The 23,002-nt window shown below is 48.4% G+C and overlaps 1 protein-coding gene across 1 annotated transcript; it reads right to left on the reverse strand.

Annotated features, from left to right (window-relative positions):
- Positions 1-517: 517 nt before the first annotated feature.
- Positions 518-21,788, reverse strand: LOC144738378 (dual specificity tyrosine-phosphorylation-regulated kinase 2-like). The gene is made up of 12 exons (XM_078621416.1): positions 21,783-21,788; positions 20,668-20,770; positions 19,957-20,105; positions 17,607-17,743; positions 15,891-16,037; positions 13,958-14,096; positions 12,673-12,754; positions 12,260-12,432; positions 11,337-11,397; positions 10,801-10,918; positions 8,924-9,023; positions 518-535 (listed from the first exon to the last, which is right to left on the reverse strand). Exons 1-12 carry the CDS (start codon positions 21,786-21,788, stop codon positions 518-520), a joined length of 1,233 nt encoding a protein of 410 aa, XP_078477542.1.
- Between the last annotated feature and the right edge of the window lie 1,214 nt (positions 21,789-23,002).

Genomic DNA, 23,002 nt, shown 5'->3' on the forward strand with positions numbered 1-23,002 from the left:
TAACCTTATAAACGACTAAACTCCTAAACCTATAACAATCGAAATCCATAAACCCTCGACACCTCTAAACACCTAACTTTCTAAACCCCCTAACCATCTAAACCCCTCACCATCTAAAACACGAACCCTCAAAACACCAAACCCTCTAAACCCCTTTACCCTTCAACCCCTAACTCTTTCAACCCCTAATTCTTTCAACCCCTAACCTTCTAAACCTTTTAAAACCAACCTTCTAAACCCTCTAAACACCTAACCATCTAAACCCCTAACCTTATAAACTCTAACCTTCTAAAACGCTAAATCCCCAACCTAAATCCCAACCCATCTAAACTCCAATCCTCTAAACCAGGGGTCCCCAACCTCTGGGCCACGGACCGGTACCGGTCCATGGCATGTTAGGAACCGGGCTGCACAGCAGGAGGTGAGTGGTGGGCGAGCGAAGCTTCATCTGTATTTACAGCCGCTCATCGCTCGCATTACTGTCTGAGCTCCGCCTCCTGTCAGATCAGCAGCGGCATTAGAACCCTACTGTAAACTGCGCATGCGAGGGATCTAGGTTGCACACTCCTTATGAGAAGTCAGAATCCGACACTTATTTTAGTTCGCGCGTGGCCCGCCCACTTCCGTCTGCGCCTCTTTCCCGCACTGCGCAGTTTTGGTAAGCTCACAAGCTAACCCTAGCCAAAATGAGTAAAAAACAAACATCGCTGCAGAGCTTCTTTGAAAAGGGGGAAAGACCCAATGGTGACCCCCCCCCCTCCAGTCCGTGAAAAAATTACCTTCCACGAAACCGGTCCCTGGTGCCAAAAAGGTTGACGACCGCTCCTCTTAACCACTCACCCTCTAAACCCCAAAACCACTAAAACCATAACCCTTTGCAACCCTAACCCTCTCATACCATAATAAAGGCTTGTTGGGTTAGATTGTGTAAATATAAATGTGTCGTTAAACCCGCCACCATCCGACAGCCAATTAGTGAATCTTGATTTGAAGCTTTCGTGGCTGCAGGAATCCATACTCTTTGGTTCTTTCGGTAAAGTCACGTAGGTAGAAATAAAATAAATCACGACGTTTCGATCGCAACACAAGCGGTCGTCATCAGGCAAAGGAGTCAGCCTCTCAAGGCAAACAGTTTATATAAGGGTTGGGGATGGGCGTAGCCCAAGTGTACCGACAGCACCAGGAGCATGGGCGGTGCACGAGTGCCATGCAGAAACAATGCCAATGCAGCAACAATCCCAATGCAGCAACAATGCCAATGCAGCAACAATGTCAATGCAGCAACAATCCCAATGCAGCAACAATGCCAATGCAGCAACAATGTCAATGCAGCAACAATGCCAATGCAGAAACAATGCCAAAGCAGAAACAATGCCAATGCAGCAACAATCCCAATGCAGCAACAATGCCAATGCAGCAACAATGTCAATGCAGCAACAATGCCAATGCAGAAACAATGCCAATGCAGCAACAATGTTAATGCAGCAACAATGCCAATGCAGAAACAATGCCAATGCAGCAACAATGTTAATGCAGCAACAATGCCAATGCAGCAACAATGTCAATGCAGCAACAATGCCAATGCAGAAACAATGCCCATGCAGCAACAATGCCAATGCAGCAACAATGCCAATGCAGAAACAATGCCCATGCAGCAACAATGCCCATGCAGCAACAATGTCAATGCAGCAACAATGCCAATGCAGCAACAATGCCAATGCAGCAACAATGCCAATGCAGAAACAATGCCCGTGCAGCAACAATGCAGCAACAATGCCAATGCAGCAACAATGTCAATGCAGCAACAATGCCAATGCAGATCCAATGCCAATGCAGAAACAATGCCAATGCAGAAACAATGCCCATGCAGCAACATTGCCAATGCAGCAACAATGTCAATGCAGCAACAATGCCAATGCAGAAACAATGCCAATGCAGAAACAATGCCAATGCAGAAACAATGCCCATGCAGCAACAATGCCAATGCAGCAACAATGTCAATGCCGCAACAATGCCAATGCAGAAACAATGCCAATGCAGAAACAATGCCAATGCAGAAACAATGCCAATGCAGAAACAATGCCCATGCAGCAACAATGCCAATGCAGCAACAATGCCAATGCAGTGGGTGAGAGAGCTGCCGTGGCAAGAGGTTATATAGGTAAGAAAGGGGGGGAGGAGCAAGGGGGGAGAGAGAGAGAGGGGGGGGAGTGGGGTAGGGGGATGGGGCTGCGTGAGCGCTAAGGGAATAGAGGACGGGATTCAAGTGGGAGGCTGGGAACGCTGGGGATGCAGGGGGAAATTAACTCGGAAAAATAGACCAGTACCTGGCAGATATGATGGAACAACCATGAACAATTAAGGTTTCACCTGGTTAATAGCATCCTTCCAATGATTGCTAAATTTGTATCCATCTTCTCGGTTGAAGTTATGTCTATATTTATAAATCTGTATGGCTTCATGAACAAACTTTGGTAGTAGCCCGAAGGTTTGCAGAGTACCTTGGTTTCGGAAAAAACAATATCATGCGAGCCCACAACGTGAAAACAAGGGTCAGCCACGGCAGAGGTATTGGTTCTGCCGTGTTTCAGATCTCTCTTGTGTTCGCGAACACGGTCCGAGACATGTCGTTTCGTTTCCTCACTGTAGCTGCTACCGCAGGTACAAGTCAGTTTGTAGACTCCAGATGGAATTAGATCATGGATTAAGAAGGTACTCCACTTCAGCCAATCGTTTCCACTATCAACTCACCTACCTACAAACTGGCCCGTTTTCTGTCTGATACCTTGCTTTCATTCATGGGCAAGACTACCTTAGCAGTATGTAACAGCTCACTTGGTCTCTCTAATAAAGGGCATTTCATTGTCCCCAGATTATTTGCTCGTCAGCTTTGATGTAATTTCTCTGTTGTTCAAGGTTCCTGTACCTGACACTTTATCAATAATTGAAGATTTAGTCCAACATGGACTGAATCTTGATGTACCTAATCTGGTTAGGCACTGCCTTACCAACACTTACTTCACCTGGAATGGTACTTTCTACAAACAAAATGAAGGTACCCCCATGGGTTCCCCCTCATCACCAGTGATAGCGAATGTTTTCATGGAGAAATTAGAAACAAATGCCATCCAGACATCCACCCTTCCTTGTGGAAGAATTATGTAGATGACACTTTCGTCATTTGGCCACATGGCCTGCCAGCATTGAACCAATTTCTCAACCACATCAATTCCATACACCCATCCATCAAATTCACCATGGCAGTGGAGAAGGATGGTAAGCTACCATTCCTGTATGTTTTGTTTGAGAAGAGACCTGACAGCTCGTTGGGACACTGTCTATAGGAAAGCCACCCACACATATTCCTTTCTGAAACCTGATTCCCACCACCATCCGGCACAGAACAATTCCCTCATCAAAATACTACACCATAGGGCCCACTGCATTTCCGACCATCACCACCTAGCCAGTGAACTGGAACACGTACACCAGGCCCTCAAGATGAATGGGTACTCGGACCGCATTATTCGCAAAGCTGTTTCTCTAACCATGGAGAAACAACCCCCCACGAAGCCAATCAAAACCATCACGTAACCATACATAGCAGGTGTTACCAAAAAGATTTCCAAAATCTTAAACAAACACAAGATCCAGGTCCAATTCAATACAGTACACAAAATCCGTGATCTAATCCCATCTGGAGTCTACAAACTGATTTGTACCTGCGGTAGCAGTTACATTGGGGAAACGAAACGACATGTCTCGGACGGTGTTCGCGAACACAAGGGAGATCTGCAACACGGCAGAACCAATACCTCTGCAATGGCTGAAACATTGTTATAATGCTGTGAGCTCCCATGATATTGTTTCTTCCGAGACCAAGGTACTCTGCAAACCTTCGGGCTACTATCAAAGGTTTGTTCATGAAGCCATCCAGATATATAAACATAGACATAACTTTAACCAAGAAGATGGATACAAATTGAGCAATCATTGGAAGGATGTTATTAACCAGGTAAAATCTTTACTGTTTATGGTTGTTCCATCATATCTGCCGGGTACTAGTTTATTTTTCTGAGTTAATTTCCCCCCGCATCCCCAGCGTTCCCAGCCTCCCACTTGCAGCCCCGCCCACTTCCCCCCCAGCTTCACGTCCTCTCTCTCGTTAGCGCTCACGCAGCGCCCCCTCATGCCCCCATCCCCCCCCCCCTTGCTCCTCTCCTCTTTCTTACCTATATAACCTCTTGCCACAGCAGCTCTCGCCCACTCCATTGGCATTGTTGCTGCATGAGCATTGTTGCTGCATTGGCATTGTTGCTGCATTGGCACTCGTGCACCGCCCATGCTCCTGGTGCTGTTGATAAACTTGGGCTACGCCCATCCCAAACCCTTATAAACTGTTTGCCTTTAAAGGCTGACCCCTTTGCTTGATGACGACCGCGTGTGTTGCGATCGAAACGTCGTGATTTGTTTTATTTCTAACTATGTGACTTTACCAAAAGAATCAAAAACCAATTAGTAAAGTTTGTCACATGAACAAAAAGTGCCAATTCGTTTCTCCTTTAGCACACCGGTGTATTGGAGACTAACCCAAAAATACCTTTATTATGGATAATATTAGTTATGAAAGTCTAGGTGTTAAATCCTTTACACTCCTAACCCCTAAACCTCATGACCCTATAAATCTCTAACCCTCAAAACCTCTAAACTTCGAAAACCCAAATCTCCTAAACCCCAAACATCTAAACCTCTAAACTTATAACCTTCTAAAATCCAAACCCTCCAAACCAATAAACATCTAACAATCAAAACCCATAAACTCTCTAAACTTCTTAAACACCTAACTCTCTAAACTCATAATCTTCTAAACCCTAACCCAATGAACTCCTAACCCTCTAAACCTCTCACCCTCTAAGCACCTATACCAAAAACCCTAAACCTCTGAACCCCTAAACTAAACCCCTAAAATCCCCCTAAACTCTAAAATCTATAACCTTATAAACTTCTAACCCTCTAAACCACTACATATCGAAACCCATAAAGCCTCTAAACCTCTAAACACCTAACTATCTAAATCTCTTAACCCATAATATTCTAAACCCTAACCTTCTAAAACCCTAACCCTCTGAACCCCTAACCCTTTAAGTCCCTAAACCCCTAAAACAATAGCCATCTAAACACCTAAACCTATAAACCCCTTACCCTTTAAAACCCTCCCTCTAAACCCTTAAACCCATCATCCTCTAAACCTGTCAACCCATAAACTCTTAGTCCAATAAATATCGAACCCTCTAAACTTCCAACCCTCTAAACCCATCACCCTCTAAACCCCTATAGCCCTAAATCCCTTTACCCCTAAACCCCTAACCCTCTTAAGCCACTAACCCTCTGTGTGGAGTATGTTGGGTAGTGGGTATCACGCTGTGGGTGGGTGTAGGGTGTGTGTGGTGGGTGGAGGGTATCACAGGGTGGGTGGGTGCAGGGTGTGGGTGGTGGGTGGAGGGTATCACAGGGTGGGTGGGTGCAGGGTGTGTGTGGTGGGTGCAGGGTGTGGGTGGTGGGTGGAGGGTGTGGGTGGTGGGTGGAGGGTATCACAGGGTGGGTGGGTGCAGGGTGAGTGTGGTGGGTGCAGGGTGTGGGTGGTGGGTGCAGGGTGAGTGTGGTGGGTGCAGGGTATCACAGGGTGGGTGGGTGCAGGGTGTGGGTGGTGGGTGGAGGGTATCACGGACTGGGTGGGTGCAGGGTGTGTGTGGTGGGTGCAGGGTGTGTGTGGTGGGTGCAGGGTGAGTGTGGTGGGTGCAGGGTATCACAGGGTGGGTGGATGCAGGGTGTGGGTGGTGGGTGCAGGGTGTGTGTGGTGGGTGCAGGGTGAGTGTGGTGGGTGCAGGGTATCACAGGGTGGGTGGATGCAGGGTGTGTGTGGTGGATGCAGGGTGTGTGTGGTGGATGCAGGGTGTGTGTGGTGGGTATCACAGGGTGGGTGGGTGCAGGGTGAGTGTGGTGGATGGAGGGTGTGTGTGGTGGATGCAGGGTGTGTGTGGTGGGTGCAGGGTGTGTGTGGTGGGTATCACAGGGTGGGTGGGTGCAGGGTGAGTGTGGTGGGTGGAGGGTGTGTGTGGTGGGTGCAGGGTGTGTGTGGTGGGTGCAGGGTGTGTGTGGTGGGTATCACAGGGTGGGTGGGTGCAGGGTGAGTGTGGTGGGTGCAGGGTGTGTGTGGTGGGTGCAGGGCGAGTGTGGTGGGTGCAGGGTGTGTGTGGTGGGTGCAGGGTGTGTGTGGTGGGTGGAGGGTATCACAGGGTGGGTGGGTGCAGGGTGTGTGTGGTGGGTGCAGGGTGTGGGTGGTGGGTTCAGGGTGTGTGTGGTGAGTGGAGGGTTTCACAGGGTGGGTGGGTGCAGGGTGTGTGTGGTGGGTGCAGGGTGTGTGTGGTGGGTGCAGGGTGTGTGTGGTGGGTGCAGGGTGTGTGTTGTGGGTTCAGGGTGTGTGTGGTGGGTGCAGGGTATCACAGGGTGGGTGGGTGCAGGGTGTGGGTGGTGGGTGGAGGGTATCACGGACTGGGTGGGTGCAGGGTGTGTGTGGTGGGTGCAGGGTGTGTGTGGTGGGTGCAGGGTGTGTGTGGTGGGTGCAGGGTGTGTGTGGTGGGTGCAGGGTATCACAGGGTGGGTGGATGCAGGGTGTGGGTGGTGGGTGCAGGGTGTGTGTGGTGGGTGCAGGGTGTGTGTGGTGGGTGCAGGGTGTGTGTGGTGGGTGCAGGGTGTGTGTGGTGGGTATCACAGGGTGGGTGGGTGCAGGGTGAGTGTGGTGGGTGGAGGGTGTGTGTGGTGGGTGCAAGGTGTGTGTGGTGGGTGCAGGGTGTGTGTGGTGGGTATCACAGGGTGGGTGGGTGCAGGGTGAGTGTGGTGGGTGCAGGGTGTGTGTGGTGGGTGCAGGGTGTGTGTGGAGGGTATCACAGGGTGGGTGGGTGCAGGGTGAGTGTGGTGGGTGCAGGGTGTGTGTGGTGGGTGCAGGGTGAGTGTGGTGGGTGCAGGGTGAGTGTGGTGGGTGCAGGGTGTGTGTGGTGGGTGCAGGGGGTGTGTGGTGGGTGCAGGATATCACAGGGTGGGTGGATGCACGGTGTGAGTGGTGGGTGCAGGGTGTGTGTGGTGGGTGCAGGGTGAGTGTGGTGGGTGCAGGGTGTGGGTGGTGGGTGCAGGGTGTTGGTGGGGGATGCAGGGTGTGGGTGGTGGGTGGAGGGTATCACAGGGTGGGTGGGTGTAGGGTGTGTGTGGAGGGTATCACGGACTGGGTGGGTGCAGGGTGTGTGTGGTGGATGCAGGGTGTGTGTGGTGGGTGCAGGGTGTGTGTGGTGGGTATCACAGGGTGGGTGGGTGCAGGGTGAGTGTGGTGGGTGCAGGGTGTGTGTGGTGGGTGCAAGGTGTGTGTGGTGGGTGCAGGGTGTGTGTGGTGGGTGCAGGGTGTGTGTGGTGGGTATCACAGGGTGGGTGGGTGCAGGGTGAGTGTGGTGGGTGCAGGGTGTGGGTGGTGGGTGCAGGGTATCAAGGACTGGGTGGGTGCAAGGTGTGGGTGGTGGGTGGAGGGTATCACAGGGTGGGTGGGTGCAGGGTGAGTGTTGTGAGTGTGGTGAGTGTGGTGAAAGTCGTCAGGGTTCACACCGATCCACCACCTCCACCACCCCTACTGTGCAGTGGACCGGCCACCACAAAGCAGCACACGTCGGAGGAGTGAGCGGATGGCTCTCCCTATGCGGGCCAGGCTCCCTTGCTTCCTCTTCTCCTGCTGTACCACCAACTCCTCCACCAGCGTCTCCTCCTGTACCACCAACTCCTCCACCAGCGTCTCCTCAAGTACCACCAACTCCTCCACCAGGGTCTCCTGTACCAACAACTTTTCCACCAGGGTCTCCTGTACCACCAACTCCTCCACCAACGTCTCCTCAAGTACCACCAACTCCTCCACCAGCGTCTCCTGTACCACCAACTCCTCCACCAGGGTCTCCTCCTGTACCACCAACTCCTCCACCAGGGTCTCCTCCTGTACCTCCAACTCCTCCACCAGCGTCTTCTGTACCACCAACTCCTCCACCAGCGTCTCCTCAAGTACCACCAACTCCTCCACCAGGGTCTCCTGTACCAACAACTTTTCCACCAGGGTCTCCTGTACCACCAACTCCTCCACCAACGTCTCCTCAAGTACCACCAACTCCTCCACCAGCGTCTCCTGTACCACCAACTCCTCCACCAGGGTCTCCTCCTGTACCTCCAACTCCTCCACCAGGGTCTCCTCCTGTACCTCCAACTCCTCCACCAGCGTCTCCTGTACCACCAACTCCTCCACCAGGGTCTCCTGTACCACCAACTCCTCCACCAGCGTCTCCTCAAGTACCACCAACTCCTCCACCAGGGTCTCCTGTACCACCAACTCCTCCACCAGGGTCTCCTGTACCACCAACTCCTCCACCAGCGTCTCCTCAAGTACCACCAACTCCTCCACCAGGGTCTCCTGTACCACCAACTCCTCCACCAGAGTCTCCTGTACCACCAACTCCTCCACCAGAGTCTCCTGTACCACCAACTCCTCCACCAGAGTCTCCTGTACCACCAACTCCTCCACAAGGGTCTCCTGTACCACCAACTCCTCCACCAGGGTCTCCTGTACCACCAACTCCTCCACCAGGGTCTCCTCAAGTACCACCAACTCCTCCACCAGAGTCTCCTGTACCACCAACTCCTCCACCAGCGTCTCCTCAAGTACCACCAACTCCTCCACCAGAGTCTCCTGTACCACCAACTCCTCCACCAGCGTCTCCTCCTGTACCACCAACTCCTCCACCAGGGTCTCCTCAAGTACCACCAACTCCTCCACCAGAGTATCCTCCTCCTCCTGTACCACCAACTCCTCCACGAGAGTCTCCTCTTCCTCCAGCACCACCAGCTCCTCCACCATGGTCTCTTCTTCCTCCACAACCTTCAACTTCTCTTTAGAGGCCTGGGTGAGCAAGGAGGATGGGCGCTGTGCCGGCTCCACTCTGTGAAGAGATGCGCACGACACCGTTACAACTTCCTGCTCCAGCAGAAATCAGTCCCCCCCCCCATCCCCCCCATCGTCTATGGGTGGACTAACTGTGTGCCGCAGAAGATTAACCCAGCTAATTAACAGTGCCGCAATAATGCAGCATACCTTTGCCCACGGTGAGTCTGGTTACGAAATGGGCATTAGTCTGGCGGTGTCTTAGTGGATGAAGGGGAACTTGGGAAAGATGTTGCCGCTTCATTATCTGTCCTCACCCAGAAACCAATTATGGAAAAATAAATCCGTATATAACCGAATCTACACGTTCTCTTTGGCTGGAACGCACAGCCAGAGAGGACCTGGGTTTGAGTCCCATACGTGGGCCACTTTCTCTGTGTGGAGTGTGGAGTGTGTTCTACCAACCACCCTACCATGCCCGCCCCCCCCCCCCCGCCCCCCCCTGCATGGGTTTCCAGAATCAGAATCTTTATTTAAACTGGATGAAGAGGAGTCTGATGAGCTATGAAGCTCTTCTTTCACAGATGTCCAGTCAAGTCACAGGGTCAGCAGGTTACAACAACAAACAAAACAAAAGGAGTACAAAGTATACAAAAACAAATAAAGCGTATAAATACAAATGGCATAAGTAAATAAAATCCTGTCAGTTTTTCAACACTAAATGCAAGCTTGGGCAACGCAGCGAAACAGCAACAAAAACAGCCTCACACCACACCAAGACAACACGATCCTTCAATAAAATTGCACATTAAAATGTAACTTCCATTCCTCTGGGTTTGGCAACTGAACCCTCACAAACACGCCGTGCAACCAGTGTTGGATGGACATCTCCACCAGTGTTGTAAGAGCAGTACATTTGTTCTGTACTGCAAAAAACTTGGCAGGACCCTCCTGAAACAAAGTCTTGAGACTGAGTGAGGCTCATGCTGGCTAAATAAGCGTAGAAGTAGTAGCAATGAAGATAAATCGATATTAAACACACACACACACACAGGAGCAGAGTCGTCCCCTGGGTACGGTGTATGGGGGGTGACCACCCCGGGCCCCGCGCTTTGGGGGGCCCTGCGCTTCGATGTCACGGTGTCAGACGTAATACTTCCGTTTAACACGTAGGCTATCGCTCCGGATTGGCTCACAAGTGATGACATCACATTTATCGCTCTATTTAAGACTGAAAGAGGAGGATTTCTCCACGATTCGAAAGCCCACACCGTGTAACTTGCCCCAGGCCCCGCACCCCCCTATAGACTACCTTGACCACTGGACAAGCAGATGGTGGCTTACCGTCGCTCAGCAGCTCCAGAGCGCTTCACACTGCCAGGAGCAGCAACGGTGGTGGTGGTGGCTTTGCTGGCCGTGGTGGTGCTGGTGGCCGCGGTCCGGAGCCAGTTATGAGCCAGCGCCTGCGCTGGCGTCATACGACAATTCGGATCCCATCTGTTGAGAGACGCACGGGGGACAAACGCGGCCACGTGGTGAAAAAGGCATGGTGAGAGCTCTGATGTTCCTTCCCTTCTCCCACGAGGTCCAGGAACGCACAGCAGCAGCGGAAGCCACAGTAGCAGTGGCAGTCCTCTGATGACCAGCAGCGGCTTGGACAGACGTCCCACTCCTCCACAGAGGGCTAACTCCACAGAGGGCCAGTGGTACCGCTTATTGGCAGGTCCACTCAGCACCACATCTTCCTGGTGATCGGTGGAGAGCGTTCGCCGATCAATTGGAGGGGGGAATCCTCGTGGGGAGGGGAGGAGGTGGGAGTGGTGGGTGGTTCTTACCGCAAACAGGAGCTGATGAATTCGACAAACTCCGGGTCATCGCTTTTGAGCACCTTGTGAAGTGGGAAGCTTCCCGGAACCCTTTTCTTGCCTGGGCAGAACATCTTCCCCCGATGGTCTGCAGGAGCCATGCACAGCGGAAGAGACGAAGTCACCAACCACCACATCGCCCATCTACCCACTTACTGACCGATTCATCAACCCACTCATCCACCTACCCACCCAAACACTCTTCCACCTACCCAATCGCTCACTCACCTATCCACTTACCCACTCACCCACCCGCTCATCTACCCACCCACCCACCCTCTCACTGACCCGCTCACCCACCCACTCACCCATTCGCCCAATTACCCACCAACCTACTCGCCTACTCACCCACATACCCATCCACTTGCCCACACACCCATTTACCCACCCACACACCCAAGTAATGTAAAATACAAAGACGCCCCCTCCAAAACAAAATAACAACAGCCTGAGGCCACTCCCTAAAACTGAATCCGGCCTGTCATTCACCCCACGCTTCAACTCACCAAAGAACTGCGTTCTGTCGGGTGCTCCATTCACCATGTACCTTGGAGGCATCCCCAGAATCTGCACATGGTTGACATGAAGACAAAGGTCACCCGTACAGCTTTGGCACACTGTAGGGACAAGTGCTGTTAGATCGAGTAGCAAAATTAGCAGCGTTTGTTGAGGGCCAGCACTGTGGCACACAGAGACAGGAGTGGCGGCTGATTTCAGCCGCATCATCTCTACATAACAAAAAGGCTCAGTCCCTTTTACACGCACCTTTACTTCATCAGCACCTAGTTTACACAACAAAGGCTCATTCCTAACAGCGTGCTTCAGCCGCACCGAACCTCACACAAATAATATTCAGGGCCTACCTTGGCTCCTCCCACCCTCAACCAGTATATATACAAGGACTGTTTCTTGGAATTTCTCTCACTTGATATAGCTGTCGTGGCTGTGACGGTTCCACCTGAAGACGGAGGCTTGTGTTGCCTCCGAAACGTCGTGATTTTTATTTTATTTTTATTTTACTTTTATTATTTTTTTATTTTTTACCTACGTGACTTTACCGTAAAAACCTAAGAATATGAATCCTTGCAGTCACGAAAGCTTCAAATCTAGAATTGACCCAGGTACTTTACACACTCCACCAGGTACTCAGTTGAGGCTGACTCGAACTAGAGGAGGCCCAGGACCAGTTCAGACAATCGTCACTGGTGTTGCCCATGAGCTGGAATCAAACTCAGTTTCTAGCACAGCAGGCTGACCGCTACACTACCGCTCCTCCACACATACAAGACACACACGTTTACACGCAACATACGACGGCCGTTATTCACAGATCACCAAGTGGCCACCCCCCCTCCTGCCACCCCCATAGCCCACGACTCCAAGGAAAGAGAGGGGGATCACGAGCGGACAGACGCCGTGTGGGAAATACCTCTATGCAGCGCGGGAGGTGATCTTCGTGGCTGTTGGACCGGAATAATTCCCTGCCCGTCGCCAACTCCGCCACCGTGCAGCCCAGCGCCCACATATCCACTCCACATGTCAAGCTATAGCCCAGCAACAGCTCCGGAGCCAAGTATTCTAGGGTGCCACCAACATTCATAGCTGTACAAAAATCACAAGGACAACAAACATGTGTGCGTGTGTACACACTGTGTCTTAAACAGCATCATCATCAAACACATAAACAGTCACATGTGCAGACACTCAGATACTCACACACAGACACACTCAGACAGACACTGACATATAGACACTCACACGGACGCAGAGAGACCCATGCATAAAGACAGCCATACAGACACCCACACGCAGACACTCACACACCCAGGTGAGGTCACTCACGTTGACTTTCCACGAAAAAGCTCGTGCCAAAGTCCGTGATCCTCACGGTGCCAGTCACGGTGTCTTTGACGAGAACATTTTCCTGGAGGAGGGGTAGAATGAATTCAAACTCAGAGGTTATGCCGATATCATTCAGCCAGCAGTGGATCAATCACATACCACGACACACGCTAAACAGGGGAACTAGATGAGGCATAGCCCTGTCGACAAGCGTCAGTCAAGTGCAATATTCACTGTTTTCTGACAGCTGTCACTGGGCGTTGCCCCTTTCAAATATGTCAAAATTGTAGATGTGAGTAGAGGCGTGTCACGTTCAACGCACTCTCAGGCACCATCAAAGTGAAGGGGGGTGGCTCTATTGACAACCGAGTGCCGTTGCTCCAACAGGAGAGCTGCATGGAGCTCACAGCTGGATGAGTGCCCGTTAACGAGTTAGAGACAAAAAGCCACGCACAAGAGAGTGCACGGATTCCGTGACGCTTTCCACTGCACCTTTGTCTTTGGGCGTTTTTAATTTGCAGATTGGAATTCGATAACGAGCAGTTGTCAGGCCAAAATGCACATTTCGCACGTTTTGAGAAAATGTATTTTTGACTCTGTTTCATGTCTCCCAGGGTTTGGGGCAACGCTGATCAACGTTGCCGGTTTTCTCTCTGGTGAGTCCCCAAGAGCGACACGACTCTACACGATAGTTTAATTCATACCAGATCACATTCACCAGAGGAGCATGGCCCTGCCTCCTTCCAGTGAGATGGGCAGAGCTTACATATCGACCCTGTGACCAACATGGCCGGTTTTCTCTGTGGAACGAGTCCCCAATAAAGATACACCTCTGCAATCTTAATTTGTAGCTTTCGTGACTGCAGGAATTACTCTTTGGTTCTTTCGGTAAAGTCACGTATAAAGCTTGCGTACTTTGTCAACCGTCGTCCTACTCATTGACATGCAAATTTTTTCTCTAACCCCTCCCTCTCTCCGCCCCCACCCCCCTCTCTCTATTTAAGGCCTCGTCACAGAGACGTTCTCTCTCTGTGTGCCGATGTGTGTTCTCTCTCTATGTATCTTTGCGATATCTGTCTGCTTATATGTCTGCCTATAGTTTTCTGGTTAGATTTTTGTTGCTATTTCTTTTATACCTGATGATGATTGCTTGTGTTGCAATCGAAACGTTGTCGTATGCTATTATTTAATTTATTATTTTATCTTTATACGTGACTTTACCTAAAGAACCAAAGAGTGATACACCTCTGCACCAAAGTGAAAGCTGAACGCTGTGTCCACTCACTGGCTTGATGTCCGCGTGGACGATTTTCCTGGAATGTATGTGGCGCAAGAACTTGAGGATGCCCCTGGTGTAGGTTTTCACCATCGCCATGTCCAACCGTCGGAGCCCCGCATTTCTAATCACTTCATGAAGGCTCTCCCTGTGAGAGAGGCAGAAGCAGCAACAAAAACACGGCATCAGTACCATCCCCTACAATGCTGCACTGATTCTGATAACGATAATCATGATAATTGGTTTTTTACCCTTCTATCTGGCAACAAAACTGACAACTTTTTACAAGGAGTCATGGTTGCATAGACCGCAATACCTGCAGTCATAATACAAACAAAAGTTATGTCTTTGGCTGCAGTCATAATACAAACAAAAGTTATGTATTTTGTTTGTATTATGACTGCAGGTATTGCGGTCTATGCAAACATGACTCCTTGTAAAAAGGTGTCAGTTTTATTGCCAGATAGAAGGGTAAAAAACCAATTATCATATTTTTACTGGCAAATGAGGTTCCCATGGTGTAAACGATAATCATGTTCATATTGTACGTTCACGTGCACATTTATGACCAATATTAAGAGTTATAGTTCCGTGTGGGTTGTGGTCGTCAATTTACCCATAAACCAAATCAGTTGGCATATCTGCCCACTTGACAACTTGATTTCATTGGCTTTGTTGCCGGGTGGTGGAGGGTTATCCATTGGGAGAAGATAAAAACTCCACACAGAACAGAAGCTCGGGATTTTCGCCGAGAGGCACGAGCATCACCACTGCCATGCAGCCACCCTGCTGATTGAGTGGAGGCGTGGGTTGGTTAAAGTGGCAGGGCTAATGGAGAAAAGACTAGTGGCCTCCAATGCACCCGTGGCACATGGCAGCTCCACAGGATTACAATGCATGGGTGGTGGCGTGGGCATCTCAACATTAACAGCTTACTCTTTGGTTCTTTCGGCAAAGTCACGTATAAAGATAAAATTATAAATTAAATAATAGCATACGACGTTTCGATTGCAACACAAGCAATCATCATCAGGTATAAATGAAATAGCAACAAAAATCTAACCAGAAAACTATAGACAGACATATAAGCAGACAGATATCACCAAGATACATATGTCTGTCTATAGTTTTCTGGTTAGATTTTTGTTGCTATTTCATTTATACCTGATGATGATTGCTTGTGTTGCAATCGAAACGTCGTATGCTATTATTTAATTTATTATTTTATCTTTATACGTGACTTTACCGAAAGAACCAAATAGTAATTCCTGCAGTCACGAAAGCTCCACAATTATGAAATTAACAGCTTGCCGCGGTGGCGAGATGACATCTCCCCTGCCTGGTATGGAGGAGGTCCTGGGTTTGATCCCGACCGTGATGCCTGTAGATTTGGAGATTGCATGTTCTCCCCGTGGGCATGTGAATTTTTCTGTGGGTTCACTGGTTTTCCCCTCCACATTTATAATCAAAATGCTACTTTTAGATTTAAAGCTTTCGTGACTGCAGGGATTCATCTTCTTGGTTCTTTCGGTAAAGTCATGTAGAAGGGACATAATAAAATAATAAAAATAAAACATAATAAAATAATTCTCACGACGTTTCGGCCACGACGCAAGTAGCCGTCCTCGGGTGAAGAACAGGTCTGTCGGGAAGACAGGAAAACAGGTCTGTCGGGAAGACAGACTCTGTCTCCCCGACGGACCTGTTCTTCACCTGAGGATGGCTACTTGCGTTGTGGCCGAAACGTCGTGAGAATTATTTGATGTTTTATTTTTATTATTTTATTATTTCCATTCTACGTGACTTTACCGAAAGAACCAAGAAGAAAAATGCTACTTTGTTAAGCTTTTATTTGTGGTCTGGTCGCTTCTAAAAAATAACGAAAGAATGTTAAGTTAGTTGACCACGCTATTGGCGGAGGGGGGGGGCATGAGCTACATACTTCAACAGCTCCATGACGATACAGTAGTGTCCTCTGAAATGAAATCTGTTCAGGACTTCGATGACGTTGAAATCTTCATCACTGCCCTCGCCCTGAAGTTCCAGAGCTATCTGGAGCTCCATCTTCTGGTATGTTTCCTGCTTGGAGCTGCACAGAGGAAGTCCACAAATGAAGAGCCTACATTTGCTTAAGGGATATCCAGAGCCAAATTATACTCACAATAAAATAATTAAATATGAATTCACCAGGTCTAACAGCACCAGGAGTTCCAGTAGCACACTCGACTAACATTGGTGAGGAGCTCCCACAGAGGGAGCAGGAGCCGGCGTAGGGCACCCAATAGGATTTGAAAGTGAAGAACCATTCAAATCGGATTGGTCATTTGAGAAATCTAAATGCAAACGCATGTTAACACAACGCATTAATTCTAGATTTGAAGCTTTCGTGACTGCAAGGATTCATATTCTTAGGTTTTTTCGGTAAAGTCACGTAGGTAAAAAATTAAAATTAATAAAAGTAAAATAAAAATAAAATAAATATCACGACGTTTCGGAGGCAACACAAGCCTCCGTCTTCAGGTGGAACCGTCACAGCCACGACAGCTGTATCAAGTAAATGAGAGATTACAAGAGCTACCACTCCGTATATATAATGGTTGAAGAGGGGAAGGGCCAAGTACGACACACTTTTTATTAATATGGTAAGGTGAGGCTTAATACTAAGAATAGACTGCAGAACAAATGACTGAGCCTTTGTTATGGAGAGGTGCGGTTTGTGACTAACGCCTAGCCTACATAACAAAATGATGCAAATGAGACCGAGCCTCTGCCATGTAGATGGTAATAGGCTACATAACAAAAGACTGAGCCTTTATTATGGAGAGGTTCGGTTTGTGACTAAGCCTGGCCTACATGACAAAAGTGTGAAAAAAGAAAGCTAAACCTGCTAAAACAGAACTGGCTGTCTATCAGGATTTGGAAGTGAAGAGCCATTCAAATCGGATTGGTCATTTGAGAAATCTAAATGCAAACGCATGTTAACACAACGCATTCTCACTGCAATGTGGTTCTTCCATTCGGGCACACTTTTCGCATAACGCGGAATGTGCCCGTAATAACACGAACGCGCCCATTGCAACACGGAACGCTTCTCGTTATAACGTAGAACACGCCTGTTAAAGCACGGAACCCGCCCGTTATAACACGATCTGTGAGTAGTCGACAACAGACTACTTTCTTGAGCTGCAATGATACATTATTCGCAATGATAAAGTTATTGATCTCGTCATCTCAAGGTGTATGAGTGCATTGTATCTCGCCAAACATTATTATTACATTATTTATGGGAAAATTATTTTCGCTCAATACTTTTTTACTGAACGCGGAACTTTTCAGGAATGTATCTACAGCATTAAATGAGAAATTACCGTAATGTGCAGGTAATCTTTCAGCAATGGGATGTTTGCCCCCATATTAGTTTACACTGTGTGTGTGTATTTTAAGCTTTAGGGAGGAAAAATCTGAGAACCCAGAAGGAACTGATGCAGAACAGGAATAGAACATGCAAACTCCATACAGGAGGGCACCCGAATCAGGAGTCGAACCCAGGCCCCCCTTCTCGCTTTGATGCACGAGTGTCATCACTGCATCGCACGGCTGCCCGTGGCAACGGACTTAACAACATCGGCCTCGTGACGGCGCGGCTCTGAATTCTTACCTCGATGGTGACACCAGGATCTTGATGGCCACCAGGATGTTCCTTTTGTGATCAAGGCACTGGATCACCTGGCCTTGACCTCCTTCTCCAATCTTCTTCAGCACCTCATAGCGATAGCGGAGGTGCTCATGCCGGAACTGCACAAAAGGTACAATCGTTTAAAGTGAATATAATTAAAATCACAAAGTTTAAGAAGTGAGAATTTATATTCTTTGGGATATGCAAATTCCTTTGTCAAGGCGATCTTCCCCCTCCAACCCAGCTTAAATATACGCTGCCAAGCGTGGTGGTGTTCATTCAGACGCTGTCTCCCCGACAGACCTGTTCTTCACCTGAGGACGGCTGCTTGCGTTGTGGCCGAAACGTCGTGAGAATTATTTTATTATGTTTTATTTTTATTATTTTATTATTTCCTTTCTACACGTACATAGATTGAAAGAAAATAACAAAAAACAAAAAACAATCAAAGGGTTTCCGGGTGAAAATTATCATGTTAATGACAGATTAGTATTCTTTGCTTCTTTCGGTAAAGTCACGTATAAAGATAAAATAATAAATTAAATAATAGCATACTACGACGTTCCGATTGCAACACAAGCAATCATCATCAGGTATAAAAGAAATAGCAACAAAAATCTAACCAGAAAACTATAGACAGACATATAAGCCGACAGACATCACACAGACACACAGAGAGAGAGAACACGTATCGGCACAAAGAGAGAGGGATCGTCTCTGTGACGAGGCCTTAAATATAGAGAGGGGGCGGGGGCGGAGAGAGGGAGGGGGCAGAGAAAAAATTTGCATGTCAATGAGTGGACGACGACGTGGTACGGTATTGCATAGCCGCAACCGAGGGGTCGGCACGCAAAGTGGCTGTGTTAGTGTGAAAGCGCAAGTTTGAAATGGGCATAAAGCACGACTATCATCAGAAGGTGGTAGGATGGGAAGATCATAGCCAGTTATGACTTAAACTGGTTGATAACGTCCTTCCAATGATTACTCAGTTTGTACCCATCTTCTCGGTTTAAATTGTGTCTGTGTCGATAAAAATGGATGGCTTCATGAATGAATCTTTGTTGATAGACAAGTGGGTTTGCAAAGTACCTTCGTCTTAGAGAAATACATTTCGTGTGAGCCCACCGCATTAAAACAATGATCAGCCACGGCTGAGGTATTGGTCCTACCGTGTTTCAGATCCTACCTAGTTTCGGATCTGCCTTATGTTCACGAACATAAGGCAGATCTGAAACTGTCGGGTTGGCTGCCTACCACTTGCATTAATATTGGCTACTGACATTTGGGCTATGCCCATTTCAAACCCTAATAAACAGTTTGCCTTTGGAAGCTAACCCCCCTTTTCCTGAAGACGACCGATTTTGTTGCGATTGAAACGTTGTATTTCGATTTAAAGCTTTCGTGACTGCAGGTATTCATCTTTTTGGTTCTTTCGGTAAAGTTACGTAGAATGGAAACAATAAAAATAATAAAATAAAACATAAAAAAATTATTCTCACGTTTCGGCTACAACGCAAGACGGCTGATTGCGTTGTAGCCGAAACGTCTTGAGAATTCTTTTATTATGTTTTATTTTATTATTTTTATTGTTTACATTCTACGTGACTTTACCGAAAGAACCAAGAAGATGAAACGTTGTAGTTTTAGTTTTTGTTATTTTCTTTGAACCTATCTACTTGACTTTACCGAAAGACCCAAAAAATATTAATTCTTGCAGTCACGAAAGCTTTAAGTGAAGATTTAAGTGAGAATGTAATTTTCTAATATATTTTCTGTAATGATTACGTTTTTTAAATCCTTTATATTAAGTTCACTTGCTTGCTTGCGCGCTTACGACCATGCAAATCTTTCGGTCGTATTTTAACCCACTTGCCGTGATCCAATCGAGCTGACATGTTGCACACAGACTCGTTGTGCGTGACAATTTATTTTCGTGAAATTTTTTTCCAAAATTTTCCACTTTTTAGGGAATTTTTTTTTTCATATTTAATTGAAAATACCAATGTGATAAAAATGAAACTCTTACTCAAGAAAAACAGAAATGAATAATAAAATAAAACCGATGCCATGCATATCAAGGATTTATAGTGAAAAATCTTTGTTTTTAAATCCTTTATTTAAATCTGTCATTGTGGAATGTTCTGATGTCTGCTGGCTGAGTCACCCCCTCAATGGGATTTACTCGCGATAAAAAAAAATCCTGATTCTGAAGTGCATTGGTGTGTGTGATAGCCTTGGTTGGTACTTCAGGTGCAATGACAAGAAGCCACAAACCCCGCTACCGATGGGCCTGTGACCGCCCCCACAGCCGGTGTTTTGTTGCGAGCCTCACCAGAATGTAATTTCGTTCTTGGTCGTCGTATCCATCATTGTTGCATCCCTCAGATTTGTTGTAGAGTGCAAAGTACCACACTTCCTGCATGGCTGCGAGTTCTAGCTTCTCACGGTGGGTCAAGTGAGGGCCAAAGAGAGCCATGATTTCTGCAGACATGAGAATAACAACAACATCTGTGTGATCCCAAAGTTGAGCAATTTGTAGGAAAATATTACAGGATTGGGATGTTTTGGCCAATACCAGTCATGTCTGTATGTATGTTGAACTTCTTTTGCACCGTACGTAGGCAATGGTGCCAAATGGATACGCGGGGGAAGGAAAATTATTCTAAACATGAAAAGTTCTAAAGAAAGTAGTTTTCAATCTAGATGATTTAAAAGTGTATAGCTCCAGTGGCTTCCTAATATCGGAAGTGCATCTGAAAGCGTGTGATGTGCTGAGGCCAGAGCACAGATAATCATCCCCATGCAACATGGCCACCATGATGCAGTCCCCCATGCAACATGGCTACCATTAAGTCCCGCATGCAACACTGCCAACATGAAGTCCCTCACGCAACGTGGCCACCTGGATATCACCCATGCATCATGGCCGCTATGAAATCTCCAATGCATCACGGCCACTGTGACATGCACCATGTAACATGGCCATTGTGATGTTCCACCATTCACCATGGCCCTCTGTGACGTCCCTCATTACTGTCCTTACCTTGCGGTGATTTGCTGCAGATGGAGGCGGTGCCCTCTGAGGACAGCGCACTCCACGTGGTGCAAGATTCGCCCTTACTCCTCGCCTCTCCAGCTCGGCTCATCTACACACACACAAAGACAAAGGTCCACCATGTAAACTTTAGCAAGATGTTGGGGAAAGGGCAGGAGGCGAGCAATGAGCCAGGATCTCTGAGATCCTGGGCTCCACAATCAGGAGGGTCCTGCCAAGATGTTGTGTCAGTTCTCAGCGTTGGGATATTTGGCCAATATCTGATGTCACACTTGGATTTACAATGAGACACGTGTGGATTTAGAGGACACACAGGTTAATGGCATCCTTCAAACTGTTAAGAGAAGAGGGGCTGGGCCAGGACATGCCACGGCCAGGAGGAACGATGGCTGATGGTCAAGAAGAATAACGGAGCTGCAACCAAGTATCGGAGCACGTTTGACGTTTGAGAGGACAGCTTCCAGAAAGATGGTGCGACAAAATCGGTGCTTGGTGGATTATGCCATCGCAGGATCGTGAGGGGTAGCAGGAACTCAGGGAAGGAGGCCTTCATCCAGTAGTGGATAGATAAAAGTACTGTAGATTCTATGGGAACCTCATTTACCAGTAAAAATATGATAATTGGTTCTTTACCCTTCTATCTGGCAACAAAACTGACACCTTTTTACAAGGAGTCATGTTTGCATAGACCGCAATACCTGCAGTCATAATACAAACAAAAGAACATAACTCTGATAATGTGCACTGTCCTTGAAGTTGATTGGTCCACAATAAACTTCACATTATCAGAGTTATGTCTTTTGTTTGTATTATGACTGCAGGTATTGCGGTCTATGCAAACATGACTCCTTGTAAAAAGGCGTCAGTTTTGTTGCCAGATAGAAGGGTAAAAAACCAATTATCAGTACTGTAGATTATTCACATGTAGACAGGCAGGTACACAGACAGGATCTCAGGGGAGATACTCTGATAGATGCACACACACTCAGGCAGGCAAGTAGTTGCACACTCAGGTATATGGATAGGCAACAGGTAGCCACACGCAGAGTGGAGAGCACACGTCCATCAATACTTCACCACACGAGTCGAAGAGCCACACGTACCTCCATGGCAGCAACTTGCAGAGCAGGGTGCACAGAACTCACAGCGTCTCTCGTACAGTCCGGGTCTCTGCGTGCGGGGCAGGAGACGAAGGCGATGATCACAAAGAGTCGAGGGGGCGTGAGTGCTCCCAGATCTCTACATGAGTCAAGTCACAACGCGGGCTTACATCCTCACCATGAGCCCACATCATCAACACAGACTCACATCATCACCACTCACTCACAACACGAAATACAAAAACAACAACAACCGACATTCGCCACTAAGTAGGGGTGATGACACCACGGCGCATGTGCCGGGCCAGGTGCACTTTTAGTCCACGTGAAGTGTCGAAGGCTGACAAGACGTCACGGGATAGACCCAGGTTCCAAAGGTTGGCTGAGATGACTGGTAGATACACCAGCTGTATCCCCAACTGTGCCAACTTGTTGAATTTTATCCGCTACTCGTTGTGAGCGTCACTCCTCTGTCCTCAGTTGTTGTTGGAAGGCGACTGCCTCCTACTGCCCGGTAGGATCCTTCACGAGCTTCCTCGTGAAGGATGCTATCCACACCGCTGATACCAGTCTTCTGCAAGTCCACTCAGCTCCACATCCTCCCATACAGCATCAGTCCATATTTTTGACAGCCCATGTCGTGCCCGTTTAGCCCCCTTTATGCAACCAAAAGAAACTGCAACACCACAATCAACAACATCACCAAGACCACCACCAACACCAACAATACCACCACCATCAACACCACCAACACCACCACCACTAACAACAAAGATAAAGATCCCCCTTATAGCTGAAATAGACTGTTGGGGCAAGTGCTGTTTGCCAGCAGCACCTATGAAGGGCAGAACGGCACACGAGGGGGTGGGTGGCCAGCACCACGCCCGGCCGTCTTTGTGTTTACACACACACAGACTCACACACACACAGACTCACACACACACAGACTCACACACAGACTCACACACACACAGACTCACACAGACTCACACACACACAGACTCACACCATTTCTCACCTTCGCCAGATGCTCCCCCCGACTCTCTAACGGACAAACTGCCTGAGGGAGACACGAGGGGGCGGTACCAAGTGACCACGCCCATCGTGACGTCGCAGACCGGAGCTCCTCCCCCCCACCGGAGCTCCTCCCCCCCACCGGAGCTCCTCCCCCCCACCGGAGCTCCTCCCCCCCACCGGAGCTCCTCCCCCCCACCGGAGCTCCT

This window comes from Lampetra planeri, chromosome 82 (assembly GCF_965212315.1).
Source record: "Lampetra planeri chromosome 82, kcLamPlan1.2.h2, whole genome shotgun sequence".
NCBI classification, from domain to species: Eukaryota; Metazoa; Chordata; class Hyperoartia; order Petromyzontiformes; family Petromyzontidae; genus Lampetra; species Lampetra planeri.

Coding starts and splice junctions, on each gene's coding strand:
- LOC144738378 (XM_078621416.1), bottom strand. Junction 10,919..11,336: donor CGACAGAACGCAGTTCTTTG/GTGAGTTGAAGC, acceptor TGGCTCCTGCAG/ACCATCGGGGGAAGATGTTC. Junction 9,024..10,800: donor TTCATCAGCTCCTGTTTGCG/GTAAGAACCACC, acceptor ATCTCTTCACAG/AGTGGAGCCGGCACAGCGCC.